The 21,352-nt window shown below is 43.1% G+C and overlaps 2 protein-coding genes across 5 annotated transcripts in view; both read left to right on the top strand.

Moving 5' to 3' along the window:
- Positions 1-828: 828 nt before the first annotated feature.
- Positions 829-5,347, top strand: LOC121574050 (prenylcysteine oxidase-like). The gene is made up of 6 exons (XM_041886595.2): positions 829-1,206; positions 1,489-1,695; positions 1,955-2,129; positions 2,292-2,503; positions 2,892-3,032; positions 3,136-5,347. The coding sequence occupies exons 1-6, from the start codon at positions 1,098-1,100 to the stop codon at positions 3,795-3,797; spliced, it is 1,506 nt and encodes a 501-aa protein (XP_041742529.1). The 5' UTR covers positions 829-1,097; the 3' UTR covers positions 3,798-5,347.
- Positions 5,348-13,439: 8,092 nt separating this feature from the next.
- Positions 13,440-21,352, top strand: part of LOC121574048 (CREB3 regulatory factor-like) — a 29,245-nt gene continuing 21,332 nt past the window's right edge. For 2 of the 4 annotated variants that reach the window (XM_045222664.1, XM_045222662.1), the window contains exons 1-2: positions 13,440-13,548; positions 21,134-21,329. In XM_045222664.1, coding sequence (XP_045078599.1) covers positions 21,321-21,329 — 9 coding nt within the window. In that variant the 5' untranslated portion in view covers positions 13,440-13,548; positions 21,134-21,320. Of the gene's footprint in view, positions 13,549-14,035; positions 14,055-19,282; positions 19,732-19,818; positions 19,991-21,133; positions 21,330-21,352 lie in introns of those variants that run through there. The other 2 variants (XM_041886594.2, XM_045222663.1) reach the window with 2 other exon arrangements.

Below are 21,352 nucleotides of genomic sequence, written 5' to 3'. Positions count from 1 at the left end.
CCGCACCTCCAGGTTGGCACGCCCCACGTTGTAAAACTATTTTGGAAGCTATAGAAATCCATTCATTCATGTCTACATTCGTTTTTGCTACATTTATTATATTACAGACATCTTAATGCATACTTTTAAATTATATTATGTGAGCTAAACATAATTTAAAAAATATATATATATATAACATTTTCCTTAAAGTAAAACAATTTTAGATTACTAATGTTACTGTCCCCACTACAACTACAACACTTATTTTGTCCTTGAAACATTTAATTGAAATACTGTATAATTCCATTCTTTCCTATTGAGCTCCCGAGTGGCGCAGTGGTCTAAGGCACTGCATCTCAGTGCGATTCCAGGCTGTATCACAACCGGCCTGTGATTGGGAGTCCCATAGGGCGGTGCACAATTGGCCCAGCTTCGTCCCGGTTTGGCCCGGTGTAGGCCGTCATTGTAAATAATAATTTGTTCTTAACTGACTTGCCTAGTTAAATAAAAATAAATTGAGGACTGTGCCAATATGGCCGATCGTTGGCTTCAACGCCACTTAATGGCCAGTACATAGCATCCGCAATCCACGGTTTATATACATCACTGGTTACTAGCGCATCACAGTAAACTGAAAAGCAGATAAAGGATTTTGTCTTTCTCTCATGAAAACTGGTTCAAACACCAGCATTTGATTGATCATTTTAATTCAATGAGCACAATGGAAAACTCGGATTAGATTATACTCATTCAGTTAAATTTTCTTCCCGATGTTGAAGAAGAGGATGATGATGCTCCTGGGTCACTGAGATGCCAAGCATGCTCTCGTGCAATACAATTTGTCGAGCTAACAGCATTTTCCCGATCACGTGGTAATGTTGCCGGATATCGAGCAACATCTTGTCAGCGGTATAAATAATTCATAATCGTTTTTTTTGTATTAATCTCCAAATTTGACATACTTTACATGTGTCGTTCTATTACGGGGAGAATCATATAGTGCCTCATTCGTTTACGATTGATAGCTAATTTCATTCGCAATTGCCATTGGCGTATTTGAGCGATAGACCACACATGCAGTGACTCGCTGGCTGTCGCATCGCAATTCTAGCATCATGCACTGGTGTCTTCCTTTCCGATTTCTTCTAACATTACTATCGTCAATCTTGGCATTAGGAGACTCTGGATTTGCACAACTTGATGGTGCTCCACCTTCAAAAATAGGTAAAGTAGCTAGCTGGCTAACTCTATTCTGTGTAGCTAGTTGGCTATAGTTTTTGGGACGTGTGGCTTGCAATGCTGCTAACGTCGTTAGCTAGCTGGGTTTGCTAGCTAATGAGAAGTTAGCCTAGTAGCTGCCTATAGCTCTTTCAGAGGGCTATTCAGTCACAGAGAAATGGAATAACTACCAAAACTGCCATTTAAATTCCCTGGTTTGGGATGACTTGTATTTTTGACAGATCATTAAATTGTAGCCTACTGATGTGTTTTTTCTGATGTGCGCAGCCATTGTAGGCGCTGGGATTGGCGGTACGGCCACAGCACATTTTCTACGGCAGCACTTCGGGCCAGAAGTGCACATTGATGTGTTCGAGAAGGGGACAGTTGGAGGGCGCCTGGCCACAGTCACCGTCAACCATCAGGACTATGAGTCCGGGGGCTCCATTATCCATTCCCTAAACCTGCACATGCAAGACTTTGTCAAGCAACTGGGTGGGTCCATCTCTGTCCTATTCATTCATAGTACATTTTAGTACCACAGCTTTTTATCTGTCCAGTCAGATCCCTCTGAGATAGTACAAGTGAAGACCACAAAGACAAAAAGGTGTTCTGTTCATTGCCATTACATGCACATCAAAGCAGAGGAGAAACTGAGGGTTGTAGGATAATCTTCCATACCCGTAGGCTTACTGCTTTGCTGGTAACTACAGTATGCTATTCCACTCATCACACTATTCTATTTTTCTTGCAGGACTTAAGTATCGTAAGAATGTGGCAGGGAAGACGGCTGTGTTTAACGGGGAGGAGTTCATCCTGGAGGAGACTGACTGGTACCTGCTGGATCTGTTCCGCCTGTGGTGGCGCTACGGCATCAGCTTCATCCGCCTGCAGATGTGGGTGGAGGAGATCATGGAGAAGTTCATGAGGTGAGCGGCAGCAGGGGAAGAGAGCTCAGACGAGACATACAAGGAAAATCCTTCTCGCTGTAAATTGATTTACTATTGATTTCAGAGCGCTGTCAAGCTATTCAACACACCTTACATCCCCTATACAATCTGTCCCTCTCCTTTCTGTGTCTATGTGTTAAGGATTTATAAGTACCAGGCCCATGGCTATGCCTTCAGTTCAGTGGAGGAGCTGCTGCACTCCCTGGGGGGGTCAGGGTTCCTGAATATGACCCACTGCTCTCTCTCTGAGTCTCTGCTGGAGCTGGGCGTGTCACAACGCTTCATTGACGAAGTCATCGCCCCCATCATGAGGGTCAACTACGGACAGAATATCAGCATCCCAGCTTTTGTTGGTAGGAACTAAGGCCGGGAGGATACCAGTATCACGATACTCGTTAGTATCGTGGCAAGGAAACAAAACACAAAGTGGATTGAACTTCTTTAGGAAAACAGCCCGAATGTTGGAATGTTGAAAACAAACATCCTTATGTTGTCATCCAAGCTATACCATACAATATTTTACATACAGCAGGTTTTTAAAGGACCAAAGAGTTAGGTCCGCTTTGTGTCTTCATTTTTGCCATGGAAAAAATATAACGATAATGGTATTGTCGCAGCCCTAGTAGGAACTGGAAGTACATTTGTAGTTGTGTGCCGTTCAGGTCATAACGTTCTGCCAGTCTACCACTGCAGTTGATCAGCATGATCAATCATGTTTACATGTTTTAATCTGTGTTATAGGTGCCGTGTCATTGGCAGGTGCACAGACCAACCTGTGGGCAGTGGAGGGAGGGAACAAGCTGGTTTGCTCTGGGCTGTTAAAACTGGCTAAGGCCAACCTTATCCAGGCCCAGGTCACAACCATCTCCCCCTATGCAGCTGGTAAGTGACTAAACAATTATGTTTATAACATAGTGCTAACCACAGTGGGCTGACATATCAATTTACTTGCACTAATCCCATCATTTCTTTATGTGAATTGAAGGAGAGTCTACCCAGTACCAGCTCAACTATGCCACTCTGACTGAGAAAGGATCTGAGTTCTATGACATTGTGGTGGTGGCGACTCCCCTGCAGTCCAGTGTGGGCTCAGGTATCTCCTTCCAGGGCTTTGAGCCCCAGCTGCCTGATATTGCTGGTTCCTACCACCACACAGTGGCCTCCATCGTTCACGGCTACCTCAACTGCTCTTACTTTGGCTTCCCAGACCCCAAGCTCTTCCCCTTTGCTAGCGTTCTCACCACAGACTCACCAGGACTCTTCTTCAACAGTGCTGCTAGCATCTGTCCCGTCAACATCAGCACTGGCTTCCGCCGCAAGCAGCCTCAGGAGGCTGGTGTTTACAAGGTATTCTCCCCCCAACCCTTAGATAAGCCAGTGCTGAAGACATTGTTCAGGTCCTACTACTCTGTGCAGGTGACAGACTGGCAGGCTTACCCACATTATGGGAGCACCCAGAGCCTGCCGCCAGTTGTCCTTCATGACAGCCTGTACTACCTCAATGGCATTGAGTGGGCCGGCAGCGCCATGGAAATGAGCTCAGTGGCAGCTAAGAACATTGCTCTGCTGGCCTACCACCGCTGGAGCAGGCAGCTGGAGATGGTCGACCAGAAAGACCTGATGCACAAGATCAAGACTGAGCTGTGACACCCCAACTGCGCAGACTCAGGCTCCGTAGGCTAGCTGCAGGGATTGTTTCTATGGAACCTTGCTTATAGGTTGCCAGCAATACAATGATGTTGTAGCATGATGCCTAACCCTAAGGAGTTTTGTTTTATTAAGTTACTGCTGCTGGCTGCAATGGAAAATAAAACATGTTTTAATTTCATGCCACGTTGCATTCCATGGTTAAGGAAATTTTATATTGAGTGAAGATGGTGCATTAAGATTGTATAACAATTGTTATTAAAGTGGCTCATTCTCAGCTGTTTGACTTGATGTGCAAATAATATAGGCTTTATTCAAACTAAATGCTTATAGTCAAAAGGCTTACTACTGTATTCTGATAAACAAATACAATATGGTTCGAATTGATTTACTCAACTAAGCTACTTTTATTTCTGCTCATCATGCACTGATTAAAGGCCAGTTTTAATATATTTTTTCATTTTCTTCATTAGTTCAAGTGATAACTAACTGATTGTACACGTGTTGTACCTGATAAGAAATGAAAACGGTTCTTTATCTTTTTGCTCTGTCATGTGTTATCCTTTTTAAACACTCAGTGTCATCTTTACTTCTGTTATTTCAATTCACTTTCTGATGCACGATATGGCGATTGTGTGTGTGCAATCTAGTCTTAAACTGAGTTTAAAAACTTAACTTCTCTCTGCAAAGCAGCTTCTGCTGTTGCTACAGTCATCAATGCTTGAAGCCTGTTGCATTGTTGTTACATAGTTGCGTCTCTGCTGCATAGTGACAAATTGTAACTCTAATGACAAACGTAATACTTCTAACCGCATTCTTTACACATTACTACAATGTATCAACAATAGGCTACATTATACATTGTGATTCTTGACGTAGGCACTTCATCATGTGACCTGACTTCCTGATTTGTCTGTAATTCTCACAGAGATACTGTAATTCTCGTGAAGTTAGTCTAATGCAGTTTTAAATCAACATTCTTAAATCAACAAACAAATCATAAGACGCAACATGGCTTTTCCATTCTTATGGTTGTACTGTATTTACACTGTTTTGGGAATTTGTTGAAGGGGTGGTACCATGGTTTATTCCCAAGGGACCGAGTGTCTAACCTCTAGCATGGCAGAATTACTTTTCTAGGGTGCAGGAAATGTGAAAGAGATGACAATGACAAATAATCTTGGTTAACTGTCGGATTTTATTGTATAATATCGATATTCTATCACAAAAAATTCATGACATGACCAAATGAAGTTATTGTTATTGACAACTTTTTGATGTGGTTTTAATCTTTACAAAAATAACATGTTCCTTCCATTGCATTATTGTTTGAATGGCCATCTCTGCTTTTCACAGGGTCATTATTACCATGCTAGTATTGACTGCAGTTTTCTGATAAAAAATCTCTTTAGAAATTCATGGAGGTTTTGCTGTGTATCACAGGCTTCAACTTGTGTGTTTAAATATTTTAAAGACAGAGCAGTGACAGGCAAGCATACAGTGCCTTCAGAAAGTATTCATACCCCTTGACTTATTCCACATTTTGTTGTGTTACAGCCTGAATTCAAAATGGATTAAATATTTAAAAGATTCACCCCACCTACACACCCTGTACCCCAAAATGACAAAGTGAAAACATGTTTTTAGAAAGGTTTGCAAACTTATTGAAATTAAATACAGAAATATCTCATTTACAAATTGTATTCACACCTCTTTGCTATGACGCTCCAAATTGAGCTCAGGTGCATCCAATTTTCTTTGATCATCCTTGAGACGTCGCTACAACTTGATTGGAGTCCACCTGTGGCCAATTCAATTGTTTGGACATGATTTAGAAAGAAACACACCTGTCTATATAAGGTCCCACAGTTGACAGTGCATGTCAGAAAGTGTAATGTATTCATACTACAGAATAGTAGGCTGATACACAGTAGGTGGCGGCATGCACCTATAATATTTGTTTGCAGACTGCCATAATAAGAGACACATGTCAGAGCAGCAACTATGGTCAGGGAGGTGACCAAGAACCCGATGACCACTCTGACAGAATTACAGAGTTCCTTGGCTGAAATGGAGGAACCTGCCAGAAGAACAACAGTCTCTACAGCACTTCACCAATCTGGGCTTTATGGGAGAGTGGCCAGACGGAAGCCACTCCTGAGAAAAAGGCACATGACAGCATGCCTGGAGTTTGCAAAAAGGCATGTGAAAGACTCTGAGAGCATAAAGCAAAAGATTCTGTGGTCTGATTAGACAACAATTTAACTCTTTGGCCTGAATGCAAAGTGCTATGTCTGGAGAAAACCAGGCACAGCTCATCACCCGTCTAACAACATCCCTACCATGAAGCAAAGTGGAGGCAGCATCATGCTACGGGGATGATTTTCATTGGCAGGGACTGGGAGACTGGTAAGGATAGAGGGAACAATGAATGGAGCCAAATACAGGCAAATCCTAAATCCTGCTTCAGAGTGCAAACGACCTTAGACTGGAGTGGGGATTTAATGTACGTTCCAACAGGACAATGAGCCCAAGCATACAGCCAAAGCATCACTGGAATGGCTACAGAACAAGAATGTGAAAGTCCTTGAGTGGCCTAGCCAAAGCCCAGACTTGAATCCCATTGAAAATATGTGGAAAGACTTGAAGAATGCTGTTCACCGCCGCTTCCTATCTAACTTAACAGAGCTTGAGAAAATCTGCAAGGAAGAATGGGAGTAAATCCCAAAATCCAGATGTACATACCCAAGACGACTCAGAGCTGTAATCTCCCGCCAAAGGTGCTTCTACAAAGTATTGACTCAGGAGTGTGAATACCATTTCTGTATTTCATTTTCAATAAATGTGCTAACATTTCTAAACATGTTTTCACTTTTTCATTATGGGGTATTGTGTGTAGAGGGGGGAATCAATTTAATCAATTTTGAATTCAGGCTGTAACAACAAAATGTGGACTAAGTCAAGGGGTATGAATAGTTTCTGAAGGCGTGCAATATTGTTCCACCTGTATGCATTAGGGGGCAGTAAATACCAGATATCATGTGCGTTCATTGGTTCACGTTTCAGTCATTTAGCAGACGATCTTGTCCAGAGCGACTTACAGGAGCAATTGGGTTTAAGGGCCTTGCTCAAGGGCACATCAACAGATTTTTCACCTAGTCGGCTCTGGGATTTTAACAAGCAACCTTTCTGTTACTGGCCCAACACTAGGCTTCCTGCCACCCATAGCTCTGCCAAGAATGTGAAAGAAACAGAATAGTATTTTGTATATAAGTGTGTGAGAAACCAGTGTGATTCACAAGAGGATCAAACTGGGGATTTGCCCATGAGCTCAATAAGCCACATATTTGTTACAAATCCCCTGTCTTTAATTGGGGTCTGTTCAACTTGCGCAACAAGGCAGTACTTATGTGCCTGTTTGGCCTGTATTCATATTTTACAGAGATCACCACTTAAACCTTGTTGTAGCCTAATGAAACCACTCTTGCCAGTTATCAGGGTTTGATGGATAAGGTAAGGGTCTCTGTGCTTCAGAACAAATGCCAGAGAGTGGGCTTTTAGTTGCTCCCTCTCTCCCCTGGCAACTATGACAGCTGGACTGATTATAGTACAGGCAGATCAAGGAAACACAAGAAACAAACAGCAGCCAGTTCTCTTCACTTTGGATTGTCTGCATCTATTTACATAGCAACACTTTGATAAATATTGAGCTTGTGGAGCAGCCTATGTCTGTGTGTTACTGAGCCTTTGTGTTAATGAACCAGCTGACGACAGTAGCTGGCCACAACATTGAAAGCAAATGTACAAAACAAGCACAGTGCATTGTCTCCTCAATAACATTTGGGGAATTCATGAAGAAGAGAGGTTGGTTTGCTGAACAACACCCTATTTGTTCCCATTTTATTTATCACTCCACAGTACAAATTATAGCATGTTGCATCATTGGTTTTTATCAATGGATCTAAAAAATTATCCACATTCTAGCTTTGGTCATATTAAAGATGAATTCAATACAAAGAGGATAAGAGTGCTTGAAGCAGATCAGGAGAGTGCATTATGAATAAGATAATTGAATGGACTCAGAATGTGTTCATAATCATGAATCATAATGTGTTTTTCTCATCCCTGAATCCACTGTTTGGACCTTAATTGAGTAATGACACCATTTGGTACCTGCGATTCCACTGGCCCTGACGCTGTCCTCGACTCTGCCCTCAATGACTAAGAAAGGCCTAGGAGGACCAAGAACAAAGGCATCATAAACCTGTCCATTTTGCGTTTTTGAACTTTAAGTCTGATACTTGGTTTACCTAAGATAATAAGGTAATGAATATACTGCAATAGCTTGCAAGATGGAAGTCTGCTCAGCCTGTAAGTCACTCAGTAGCATCTAGTGATGCTGTTTTGGAAGCTATATCTGTGTAGGAATCTGAAAATGAGGGGGCAAGTACAGTGCCTTCGGAAAGTATTCAGACCCCTTGACTTTTTCCACATTTTGTTACGTTACAGCCTTATTCTAAAATTGATTTTTTAAATGTTTTTTATCATCAATCTACACCATATCTCCCGAGTGGCGCAGTGGTCTAAGGCACTGCATCGCAGTGCTAGCTGTGCCACTAGAGATCCTGGTTCGAATCCAGGCTCTGTCGTAGCCGGCCGCAACCGGGAGACCATTGGGGCGGCGCACAATTGGCCCAGCGTCGTCCAGGGTATGGGAGGGAATGGGATGTAGCTCAGTTGGTAGAGCATGGCGTTTGCAACGCCAGGGTTGTGGGTTCGATTCCCACGGGGGGCCAGTATGAAAAAAATAAATAAAAATAATGTATGCACTCACTAACTGTAAGTCGCTCTGGATAAGAGTGTCTGCTAAATGATGTAAATGTAATAATGACAAAGCAAAAACAAGTTTAGACATTTTTGCTAATTTATTACAAATACAAAACGGATATTACATTTACATAAGTATTCAGACCCTTTACTCAGTACTTTGTTGAAGCACGTTTGGCAGCAATTACAGCATTGAGTCTTCTTGGGTATGACGCTACAAGCTTGGCACACCTGTATTTGGGGAGTTTCTCCCATTCTTCGCTGCAGATCCTCTCAAGCTCTGTCATTTTGGATGGGGAGCGTTGCTGCACAGCTATTTTCAGGTCTCTCCAGAGATGTTCGATTGGGTTAAAGTCCGGGCTCTGGCTGGGCCACTCAAGGACATTAAGAGACTTGTCCCGAAGCCACTCCTGCGTTGTCTTGGCTGTGTGCTTAGGGTCGTTGTCCTGTTGGAAGGTGAGCCTTCGCCCCAGTTTGAGGACCTGAGCGCTCTGGAGCAGGTTTTCATCAAGGATCTCTGTACTTTGCTCCGTTCCTCTTTGCCTCGATCCTGACTGGTCTACCAGTCCCTGCTGCTGAAAAACCTCCCCACAGCATAATGCTGCCACCACCATGCTTCACCGTAGAGATGGTGCCAGGTTTCCTCCAGACGTGACGCTTGCCATTCAGGCCAAAGAGTTCAATCTTGGTTTCATCAGACCAGCAAATCTTGTTACTTGGTCTGAGAGTCTTTCGGTTCCTTTTGGCAAACTCCAAGCGGGCTGTCATGTGCCTTTTACTGAGGAGTGGCTTCTGTCTGGCCACTCTACCATAAAGGCCTGATTGGTGGAGTGGTCCAGAGATGGTTGTCCTTCTGGAAGGTTCTCCCATCTCCACAGAGGAACTCTGGAGCTCTGTCAGAGTGACCATCGGGTTCTTGGTCACCTCCCTGACCAAGGCCCTTCTCCCCCGATTGCTCAGTTTGGCCATGCAGACAGCTCTAGGAAGAGTCTTGGTTGTTCTAAACTTCTTCCATTTAAGAATGATGGAGGCCACTGTGTTCTTGGGGACCTTCATTGCTGCAGATATTTTTTTTCCTGTTTTTGCTTTGTCATTATTGGATATTGTGTGTAGATCAATTTCAGAATAAGGCTGTAACGTAACCAAATGTGGAAAAAGTGAAGGGGTCTGAATACTTTCCGAAGGCACTGTAGTTGAGATACACAAAGTGTCATTCAAAGTGAAAGTTTATTCATTTTATTTCTTACTGCTGAGTAATAGTCTCTTAAATTGAGAGAGAGAGAGAGAGAGAGAGAGAGAGAGAGAGAGAGAGAGAGAGAGAGAGAGAGAGAGAGAGAGAGAGAGAGAGAGAGAGAGAGAGAGAGAGAGAGAGAGAGAGAGAGAGAGAGAGAGAGAGAGAGAGAGAGAGAGAGAGAGAGAGAGAGAGAGAGAGAGAGAGAGAGAGAGAGAGAGAGAGAGAGAGAGAGAGAGAGAGAGAGAGAGTGTGTGTGTGTGTGTGTGGCTGGCATGTGTCCCGGGAGCTCAGGAAGATCTAAGCAGGCTGTGCACTGCGGAGTCCTCCAGACTGGCCCTGAGTTCAGACCTCTTATGTAGAAACACAATGTTCCCAAGTAATTCCCGTTAAGGCAGTAGGGAAGACTGGGGTGAAATGTAAAACCTTTTGCTTATTTATGAAAAGTTAGATTAAAAATATACATACAAACAACACACATGTGTCAGCTACCATTAGACACTGTAACTACGTTTCTAGGACATACTAGTTGCTTATAATTCAACCGAGAGTGGCGGCAGTGAAATGTTACTATTGTTAAATGTAACACCGTCTTCAATTGTAAAAATTAGGGGTAATTAAAAAAATGTATGACTTGAAACAGATATTTGAATGAAAATACACCAAATTCACAACAACAACAAAAATATTAGATCTTTTAGGCATGTCCTATTGACCTAAATGTAGCCAAAATGTAAATCTTTCACTTTAGGCCTAAAATGTATTTATGGGTACTCCTAAAACTTCTCAGCTATGTAGAGACACTAGCCAAGCATTTGCACATTGAATAACAGATTTCTAGGTGGTTTCTCATTTGAATTATTTAACTTTTACAACTGACCCGTTACAATATCCCGTTACAATATTCATTAATATGGTCAGGTGCAGCAAAGAAAGACCTAGCAAAGTTGCAGCTGGCTCAAAACAAAGCAGCACAATTGCCCTTAACTGCACACACAGAACTAACATCAACAACATGCATGATAGTCTTTCATGGTTGAGGGTTGAGGAGAAATGGACTACTTCTCTTCTAGTCTTTTTAAGAAACATTTGTGTGTTAAAAATGCCTAACCACTTGTATAATCTATTTGCATACACTTCAAACAGACATAAATACCCCAACAGACACACCACTATGGGTTTCTTCACTGTACCCAAACCAGAAACAGATGTAATGTGCCGCTCAGTTATATACAGTGGGGAAAAAAAGTATTTAGTCAGCCACCAATTGTGCAAATTCTCCCACTTAAAAAGATGAGAGAGGCCTGTAATTTTCATCATAGGTACACGTCAACTATGACAGACAATTTGAGGAAAAAAAATCCAGAAAATCACATTGTAGGATTTTTAATGAATTTATTTGCAAATTATGGTGGAAAATAAGTATTCGGTCACCTACAAACAAGCAAGATTTCTGGCTCTCACAGACCTGTAACTTCTTCTTTAAGAGGCTCCTCTGTCCTCCACTCGTTACCTGTATTAATGGCACCTGTTTGAACTTGTTATCAGTATAAAAGACACCTGTCCACAACCTCAAACAGTCACACTCCAAACTCTACTATGGCCAAGACCAAAGAGCTGTCAAAGGACACCAGAAACACAATTGTAGACCTGCACCAGGCTGGGAAGACTGAATCTGCAATAGGTAAGCAGCTTGGTTTGAATAAATCAACTGTGGGAGCAATTATTAGGAAATGGAAGACATACAAGACCACTGATAATCTCCCTCGATCTGGGGCTCCACGCAAGATCTCACCCTGTGGGGTCAAAATGATCACAAGAACGGTGAGCAAAAATCCCAGAACCACACGGGGGGACCTAGTGAATGACCTGCAGAGAGCTGGGACCAAAGTAACAAAGCCTACCATCAGTAACACACTACGCCGCCAGGGACTCAAATCCTGCAGTGCAAGACGTGTCCCCCTGCTTAAGCCAGTACATGTCCAGGCCCGTCTGAAGTTTGCTAGAGTGCATTTGGATGATCCAGAAGAGGATTGGGAGAATGTCATATGGTCAGATGAAACCAAAATAGAACTTTTTGGTAAAAACTCAACTTGTCGTGTTTGGAGGACAAAGAATGCTGAGTTGCATCCAAAGAACACCATACCTACTGTGAAGCATGGGGGTGGAAACATCATGCTTTGGGGCTGTTTTTCTGCAAAGGGACCAGGACGACTGATCCGTGTAAAGGAAAGAATGAATGGGGCCATGTATCGTGAGATTTTGAGTGAAAACCTCCTTCCATCAGCAAAGGCATTGAAGATGAAACGTGGCTGGGTCTTTCAGCATGACAATGATCCCAAACACACCGCCTGGGCAACGAAGAAGTGGCTTCGTAAGAAGCATTTCAAGGTCCTGGAGTGGCCTAGCCAGTCTCCAGATCTCAACCCCATAGAAAATCTTTGGAGGGAGTTGAAAGTCCGTATTGCCCAGCGACAGCCCCAAAACATCACTGCTCTAGAGGAGATCTGCATGGAGGAATGGGCCAAAATACCAGCAACAGTGTGTGAAAACCTTGTGAAGACTTACAGAAAATGTTTGACATGTGTCATTGCCAACAAAGGGTATACAACAAAGTATTGAGAAACTTTTGTTATTGACCAAATACTTATTTTCCACCATAATTTGCAAATAAATTCATTAAAAATCCTACAATGGGATTTTCTGGATTTTTTTCCCTCATTTTGTCTGTCATAGTTGACGTGTACCTATGATGAAAATTACAGGTCTCTCTCATCTTTTTAAGTGGGAGAACTTGCACAAGTGGTGGCTGACTAAATACTTTTTTTCCCCACTGTATAGAGCCATGCCATTGTGGAATACTCTGCCACCAGAGGTTACTCAGGCAAAAACCATGTTTAGCTTTAAAAAGCAGATTAAAAAACATATTGTATCACAGTGCCTCTCTCTAAAGATCTAATTTAACTGTATATAAGACTATGAATATGCACATATGAATAGTGTGCAAATAGTATTCCAATATATAACTTTCCTTGTTTATAACTGTTTTGTACTTCTTTGTCATGTATTTGTATGTTTTATGTGGACCCCAGGAAGAGTAGCTGCTACATGTGCAGTAGCTAATGGGGATCCTAATAAATTAAACTAAACTAAACCCCATTTTACTTTTAGCCCTGGCCTCCCCTAATGTCCACTAATGAGTTAACCTAGTCTGTATGATTTTCCCCAAGAGGTAACAATAGTCAAAGCACAGTACATAAGAGATAGTATTATGGCAGATCTAATCAAATATTGTATTTATAGTCTTTAATTTGTAAACCTTTAGGAAACAAGACTTGGGTTTCTTGCTGAATAACTGTAACCTAGGGCTTTTGGAAAAATATAATAAAAATGTCTGGATAACTGTATTAAAGCATCTGAAGCGTGTGCAATGCTATGCATGGTGTGCATGAGCCTACTGTAATGTAGGTGCAATGTTGTGGGTCAATCCTAAAGCTTTGCTGCAATTGGTCGGTGAAGGACCGCATGACTAGTAAGTCACGCGCGTTCCAGGAACCCGTCAGGAAGAAGATAAACAAAACAAATGCAAGAGGAAGGCAGCGTGGACTCCATTTAAATGGCTTTATTATTGCTCAGATAGGAATAAAGACGAAGCGAAACACGACACAACACTTTCACATGGGGTTTCTAACGGTGAGTTGAACGTTTTTAAAACCATTAGAAAACTTTGTGGATAATGTTTTTTCGCTGGATGCTTGTCACCTCTCGGTAAGCTAACGTTAGCTAGTTGTATCTGCTGCTGTGAGAGGGGCGGGACGGAGGCCATACTGTAGTTGGTAGGGAACAAGATTTAGCTTGTTTCGTGTGAAATCCTAGTGAACTGAAACAGTTTACCTATTTGAAAAAAAGATAATAATAATCACGCATAGGTACTGTATGTGCAGGAACACTGTAGCTCGTTACAAGAGCTTTCTTTTTTTGTGTTTTAGAAAATATTTTTTTTGTGTTCACAAGGATAAAAGTATAAACTTGATTAATTATGACGATGATGAAGTAAGGTGCAGCGAATCATGCATTCCCCAATTAATACATGTATTGGTCAACTAAAATCAACACACATCAAAATCCTCTCAGGGTACACGCCCCGCCTCCCCCCTTCCAACCAGTATGCTGCTAGGGAGAGATCGAGAACATTCTAGGTAAACTGAGCAGAGAATAAATACAACATTTGACCGAGTTTGTTGATAGGTTTGCATTTCGGTGATTGAAGCCCGTCAACTAGTCTGGACGGTCGTCAATGCTTAGCTTGCTACTTTTGTTCAGTCACGGAGATCTCCATGTCTTGTGTTTATAATATTGACTATATGACAAACCTAGACATACGTGTTTTCTGTAAGATTATGATAAGAGGATAACATAGACGTCAGTAAAATTATCTCCTATGCGAATTCTGCGTGTCATGGGGTCATTTTGCATGTATTTAATTAGCTATTTAGGCCACAAAAACAAGCCTTTAAATTGTTTGTTGTTTTCCGTTTCAACCTAGTTACATTGAGATGGGCTGTGTTTTTCTCTGAAGGATCTCCTACGATTGACAGCAATGTCGACCATTTGCGCATATTTTAAGGCGGGCTATGACTGCGTTTTGACCAATAGGACTGTAGGATTGCGTGGGCGGTGGCCCAGGGTCGTAGTACGTTAGTTTGACGTTGCATTTGTTTGTGTGGGGGGTCCATATTGAGTTCAGAGTGTTGCGAAGTGTTAGTGGGTCAGACTAAAAAACTATATTAATTCAGTTGATTTGGTTATTGTAGTTCGGTTTATTTCTCTACAATCCTGTATATTAATATATGCATTTGGCCATATGCCTCTCCGAAAGTCAGATTTTGCCGAGGCGTTAATTATGTTGTGTAGCTAGGTCCTCATCGCATGTAAGGCCTAAACCTAGTTTATAGGTGATAGATCTGAAGACTTTTAGCCAATGTCTGCGGTATATTTTTGCGTATGTGATCGATTTGCCGCCGTAAACTTAGGGGTGGCCAGCCTTACAAATTTGATGCAGAATGCGATGCATGCTGAGAATACCACAACCATTTCTGTCTTGGCTCTTTGCGGACCTTTTAATATTACCTTCAATATTCGCAGAATAATATGGAAGTTGGACATATGTAGCAGTGCTAGTGATATATTTTTAGTGCACGGCAAAGGGGCACAGGAGAGGACCCTGTGGTTCTACAATACTCCTATCCTAGCCTTTTTTAAAGCATATTTCAATATGCCTATATGATCAGTTCTTCCTGTTGACAAGCAAAGCCACAGAGTATGACCAGGTTTCACGTTGAGGCCACAGAGATGAGAACAGCCTGTCTGCTTTACAGTAAGATTCATCCTGTGGTGGGCCTCACACATTTTTTTAGAGGCCCTCTTCTTGAACAAAATGTTGCTGGTTTAAAGCTAATTTCCTTTAATTCTACACATTTTACCTTGGGGCTGAGAGAATGTGTTTGCGTGCGTGCAGTGTGACACATCTCCTTCACATAGAGTTGATCAGGCTGTTGATTGTGGCCTGTGGAATGTTGTCCCATTCCTCTTCAATGGCTGTGCGAAGTTCAAATCAAATTTTATTTGCCACATGCGCCAAATACAACAGATGTAGACATTACAGTGAAATGCTTACTTAGAAGCCCTTAACCAACAATGCATAAAAAAAAGACAAAAGTGTTAAGTAAAAAAAAATAAAAGCAAATAACTAAAGAGCAGCAGTAAAATAAAATAACAGTAGGGAGGCTATATACAGGGGGGTACCGGTGCAGAGTCAATGTGCAGGGGCACCGGCTAGTCAAGGTAATTGAGGTAATATGTACATGTGGGTAGAGTTAAAGTGACTATGCATTAATAATAGACAGAGTAGCAGCAGCGTAAAAGAGGCGGGTGGGGGTGGCAGTGCAAATAGTCCAGGTAGCAATGATTAGCTGTTCAGGAGTCTTATGGCTTGGGGGTAGGAGCTGTTGAGAAGACTTTTGGACCTAGACTTGGCGCTCCGGTACCTAGGGTGGCTGGAGTCTTTGACAATTTTGAGGGCCTTCCTCTGACACCGCCTGGTATAGAGGTCCTGGATGGCAGGAAGCTTCGCCCCAGTGATGTACTGGGCCATACGCACTACCCTCTGTAGTGCCTTGCGGTCAGAGGCCGAGCAGTTGCCATACCAGGCGGTGATGCAACCAGTCAGGATGCTCTCGATGGTGCAGCTGTATAACTTTTTGAGGATCTGAGGACCCATGCCAAATCTTTTCAGTCTCCTGAGGGGGAATAGGCTTTGTCGTGCCCTCTTCACGACTGTCTTAGTGGGTTTGGACCATGATAGTTTGTTGGTGATGTGGACACCAAGGAACTTGAAGCTCTCAACCTGTTCCACTACAGCCCTGTCGATGAGAATGGGGGCGTGCGCAGTCCTCTTTTTTTTCCTGTAGTCCACAATCATCTCCTTTGTCTTGGTCACGTTGAGGAAGAGGTTGTTATCCTGGCACCACACGGCCAGGTCTCGGACCTCCTCCCTATAGGCTGTCTCATCGTTGTCTGTGATCAGGCCTACCACTGTTGTGTCGTCAGCAAACCTAATGATGGTGTTGGAGTCGTGCCTGGCCATGCAGTCATGGGTGAACAGGGAGTATAGGAGGGGACTGAGCACGCACCCCTGAGGGGCCCCCGTGTTGAGGATCAGCGTGGCAGATGTGTTGTTACCTACCCTTATCACCTGGGGGCGGCCCGTCAAGAAGTCCAGGATCCAGTTGCAGAGGGAGGTGTTTAGTCCCAGGATCCTTAGCTTAGTGATGAGCTTTGAGGGCACTATGGTTTTGAACGCTGAGCTGTAGTCCATGAACAGCATTCTCACGTAGGTGTTCCTCTTGTCCAGGTGAGAAAGGGCAGTATGGAGTGCAATAGAGATTGCATCATCTGTGGATCTGTTGGGGAGGTATGCAAATTAAGTGGGTCTAGGGTTTCTGGGATAATGGTGTTGATGTGAGCCATGACCAGCCTTTCAAAGCACTTCATGGCTACAGATGTGAGTGCCACGGATCGGTAGTCATTTAGGCAGGTTATCTTAGTGTCATTGGTGGTCTGCTTGAAACATGTTGGTATTACAGACTCAGTCAGGGACATGTTGAAAATGTCAGTGAAGACACTTACCAGTTGGTCAGCACCTGCTCGGAGTACACGTCCTGGTAATCCGTCTGGCCCTGCGGCCTTGTGAATGTTGACCTGCTTAAAAGTCTTACTCACATCGGCTACGGAGAGCGTGATCACATAGTAATCCGGAACAGCTGGTGCTCTCATGCATGCTTCAGTGTTGCTTGCCTCGAAGCGAGCATAGAAGTGATTTAGCTCGTCTGGTAGGCTTGTGTCACTGGGCAGCTCGCGGCTGTACTTCCTTTTTGTAGTCCGTAATAGTTTTCATGCCCTGCCACATCCGACGAGTGTCAGAGCCGGTGTAGTACGATTCAATCTTAGTCCGGTATTGACTCTTTGCCTGTTTGATGGTTCGTCAGAGGGCATAGCGGAAGTTCTTATAAGCGTCCGGGTTAGAGTCCCGCTCCTTGAAAGCGGCAGCTCTACCCTTTAGCTCAGTTCGGATGTTGCCTGTAATCCATGGCTTCTGGTTGGGGTATGTACGTACGGTCACTGTGGGGACGACGTCATCGATGCTCTTATTGATGAAGCCAGTGACTGATGTGGTGTACTCCTCAATGCTATCTGAAGAATCCCGGAACATATTCCAGTCTGTGCTAGCAAAACAGTCCTGTAGCTTAGCATCTGCATCATCTGACCACTTTTCTATTAACCGAGTCACTGGTGCTTCCTGCTTTAGTTTTTGCTTATAAGCAGGAATCAGGAGGATAGAGTTATGGTCAGATTTGCCAAATGGAGGGCGAGCGAGAGCTTTGTATGCGTCTCTGTGTGTGGAGTAAAGGTGGTCTAGAGTTTTTTTCCCCCTCTGGTTGCACATTTAACATGCTGGTAGAAAGTACGTAGAACGGAATTAAGTTTCCCTGCATTAAAGTCCCCAGCCACTAGGAGCGCTGCCTCTGGATGAGCGTTTTCCTGTTTACTTATGGCCTTATACAGCTCATTGCACTCAATCTTAATGCCAGCATCGGTTTGTGGTGGTAGATAGACAGCTACGAAAAATATAGATGAAAAGTCTCTTGGTATATAGTGTGGTCTACAGCTTATCATGAGATACTCTACCTCAGGCGAGCAAAATCTTGAGACTTCCTTAGTATTAGAAAATTAAGCTACAGACATTGGCGGGAACTGGAACACGCGGTCGATCCAGAGCATCCCAAACATGCTCAATGGGTGACATGTCTGGTGAGTATGCAGGCCATAGAAGAACTGGGACTTTTTCAGCTTCCAGGAATTGTGTACAGGTCCTTGCGACATGGCAGTGTATTATCATGCTGAAACATGAGGTGATGGCGGCGGATGATTGGCACGACTATGGGCCTCATGATCTCATCACAATTTCTCTGTGCATTCAAATTGCCATAGATAAAATGCAATTATGTTTGTTGTCCGTAGCTTATGCCTTCCAATACCTTAACCCCACCGCCACCATGGGGCACTCTTTTCACAACGTTGACATCAGCAAACCGCTCGCCAACACGACACCATACACGTGGTCTGCGGTTGCGAGACCGGTTGGACATACTGCTAAATTATCTAAAATGACTTTGGAGGTGGCTTATGGTAGAGAAATGAACATTCAGTTCAATGGCAATAGCTCTGGTGGACGTTCTTGCAGTCAGCAAGCCAAACGCACGCTCCCTCAACTTGAGGCATCTGTGGTATTGTGTTGTGTGACAACTTTACATTTTAGAGTGGCCTTTAGTTTTCCCCAGCACAGGGTGCACCTGTGTAATGATCATGCTGTTTAATCCGTTTCTTGACATGCCACACCTGTCAGGTGGATGGATTATCTTGGCAAAGGAGAAATGCTCACAAACAGGGATGTAAAAAAAATGTGTGCTCAACATTTTTGAGAAATACGCTTATTGTGCGTATGGAAAATGTCTGGGATCTTTTATTTCAGCTTGTGAAACATGGGACCAACACTTTACATGTTGCGTTTATATTTTTGTTCAGTGTAGTTCACAAATATGATCTTATTTAAAAAGATATAGCTCCATTATCTTTTCTACATACTTTTTATCTGGTTTTAGTCATTTAAGTGTACATTGAAAACAATTTTTATTTTTTGCCTGCTGTTGCTAAATGAATATAGGGGAAACACTGATGTTGGTGTTCAGGGTGAATTATATCATTATGTCGTCCTCTTCAATTTTCCATTTGCTGGCAGGCTGGTTCAAATGTTTTTTATGTGCTTGTGAGTGATGTCCTCCCACCTTGTAGTTGGTACAGGAGTGTGGCTGTCTCTTTTATCCCACACAATCAGATTGTAAAGGTGGGCTCATGTTTCCTAATGCCTTTCCAATTGTGTTGAGAGACCTTTGAAGCCAGCCAATGCAGAGTGAAGTTGTGTTCATCAGGAACAGCTGGTGACATCCATTGTGACCCATATCTGTTTAGTGCCCATAGTAAACTGACTTAACCTGTCCGCCTGTGTGCATAGCATACTGAAGAACACATTGTGCTTTAGTCTCTGGTGCTATCCAGTTTCAAAATGTTAATTCATGCGCCAAAAAGGCTAAAACATGTAGCCTACCCTATTCTAGGTGGAATACAATGCTGTCTATACAGGGTGTGTGGCACATAGTTGTTTGTCTGAATTCTTCTATTATTTCTGCCCTTTCGCCTTCCTTTCAGTTCCTTATTCAGCCGTCAACAGAAACCGATCATCAGAAATCTGACTAGGAAGTGAGTGGTCAATCATAAACATAAGAGAGAGCCATGTTAGAAACGGTTGCAGAAGGCAATACATCATGCAGTGTGTTTCATTTCCAGGGGGATGTCTCTGTGTAGAGAGGACAACGATATTAAAATGGCAGTGCAGTAGCCAGGCAGGCAGCTTTGCATGGCATCAGCACATTGCAGCAAGGGCTTCCCCACAGTGCCTTCCCAAAACACAATCACAGTGCCTCCCAAAACACAATCGCTGTCTGAGTTGCTCTAACAGGTGGGTGGATTTTCACACGACCAGGACTGCACTCATACAGATAGCACACAAGTTTTCCTTTGCATGGCATGTCACGACTGTTCGCTCCTAAAGTGTGCTAGCTGGCTTGGAGAGAGGGAGGGGGGAGAGGGAGAGTATTTTTTTTATTATTTTTTCTTCTTCTGCGGGCTGAGCTGTATGCAAAAGCTGCTGTGTGCAACAGCAGACTGAGGTGATAAGCACACCAGGAGGAAATGACGTCATTCGCTAGGCTTGGGCGTTATACCGTTTATTCCAGGGTATTTTATGGGTTGGGGCACCTGTGTGCTACGCCACTGCTTAGAACTATAAGAAATCTAAGATATGTCAAATAAATTATATCCAGCTCATAGCTTCAGCTATGCATTTGGTTTGCTAACTTGCTAGCTGAGTGGCTAGATGTCAAGATCACGCTTCTTGGTTACAGCAGATTCATTCAATCTCCTGTTCTGTTGCCTAAATTGTGGTTTTGTGGTTATTTTTTTTTGTTGAGGAGCTGGATTGTTTTCCTTGGTGTCGCAGCTGGCCAGCACAGTGCCCGCGCTCCCCAGCATATTTCTCATGATTTGTTTTGCAAACGGCGCCCAGCGACTCTGCTCCCTCTGTTTTTGACTCTTAGTAGGCAGTGGGAAAAGGTAGCTAGCTAGAGTCGTTTAAAAATAGCCTAGACCCAGTGTTCGTTCAACGCTCATTCTGTCTCGCATCAAACTAATTAGCTGCCTGCATTTTCTGGATCTGAAATGCTGCAACTTCACTCTGCTTCGACTAGGTCTCTTTTACAGGAACAAACATGGAAGGCCCCCCAGTTTGCACTGAGCGTCACCAACGCAGTCGTGAATTAAGCTCTCCAACACTAGAGTTGATAGAATTAGGCTGTGTTCTGATTTTAAATGAACAGCCGGTCTTGACAGGCACTTTCAGAAGCAGTGTTTGACAATCTGCACAGAATCTCAGCATGTAGGCGAAGTGACAGTATTCTGTATTAGAGGCGTATCAGATTGTAGGCGTGCCATATGCTGTCAAGTCTACCTAGTATGAAGGTGAAGTAGCAAAATGTGCAAACATATGTAAAATCTTACCAATTTAACACTTCCATTCCCCCTGTGTTCTCTCATCTATCTCCAGACACCAGGGATCAGAAGAGAAGAAGGCGAGACTTACTGATGAGTCACTGAGTTTTACACAATAAAGAAGAAGACTCTTTGTTACTTAACTCATCTATTTTCTACTGGTGGTTGACATCATCCAAAGACGACTGGGACACGAGGTGGAAGAATAATTCACAATAAGGAACAGAGATCGGTGCTCGGCGATGCCTCAGGTAATGGAAGGGAGGGTTCTTTA

Source organism: Coregonus clupeaformis, chromosome 9 (assembly GCF_020615455.1).
Source record: "Coregonus clupeaformis isolate EN_2021a chromosome 9, ASM2061545v1, whole genome shotgun sequence".
Lineage (NCBI taxonomy): Eukaryota > Metazoa > Chordata > Actinopteri > Salmoniformes > Salmonidae > Coregonus > Coregonus clupeaformis.
This window is presented reverse-complemented; position numbering and strand designations above follow the sequence as displayed.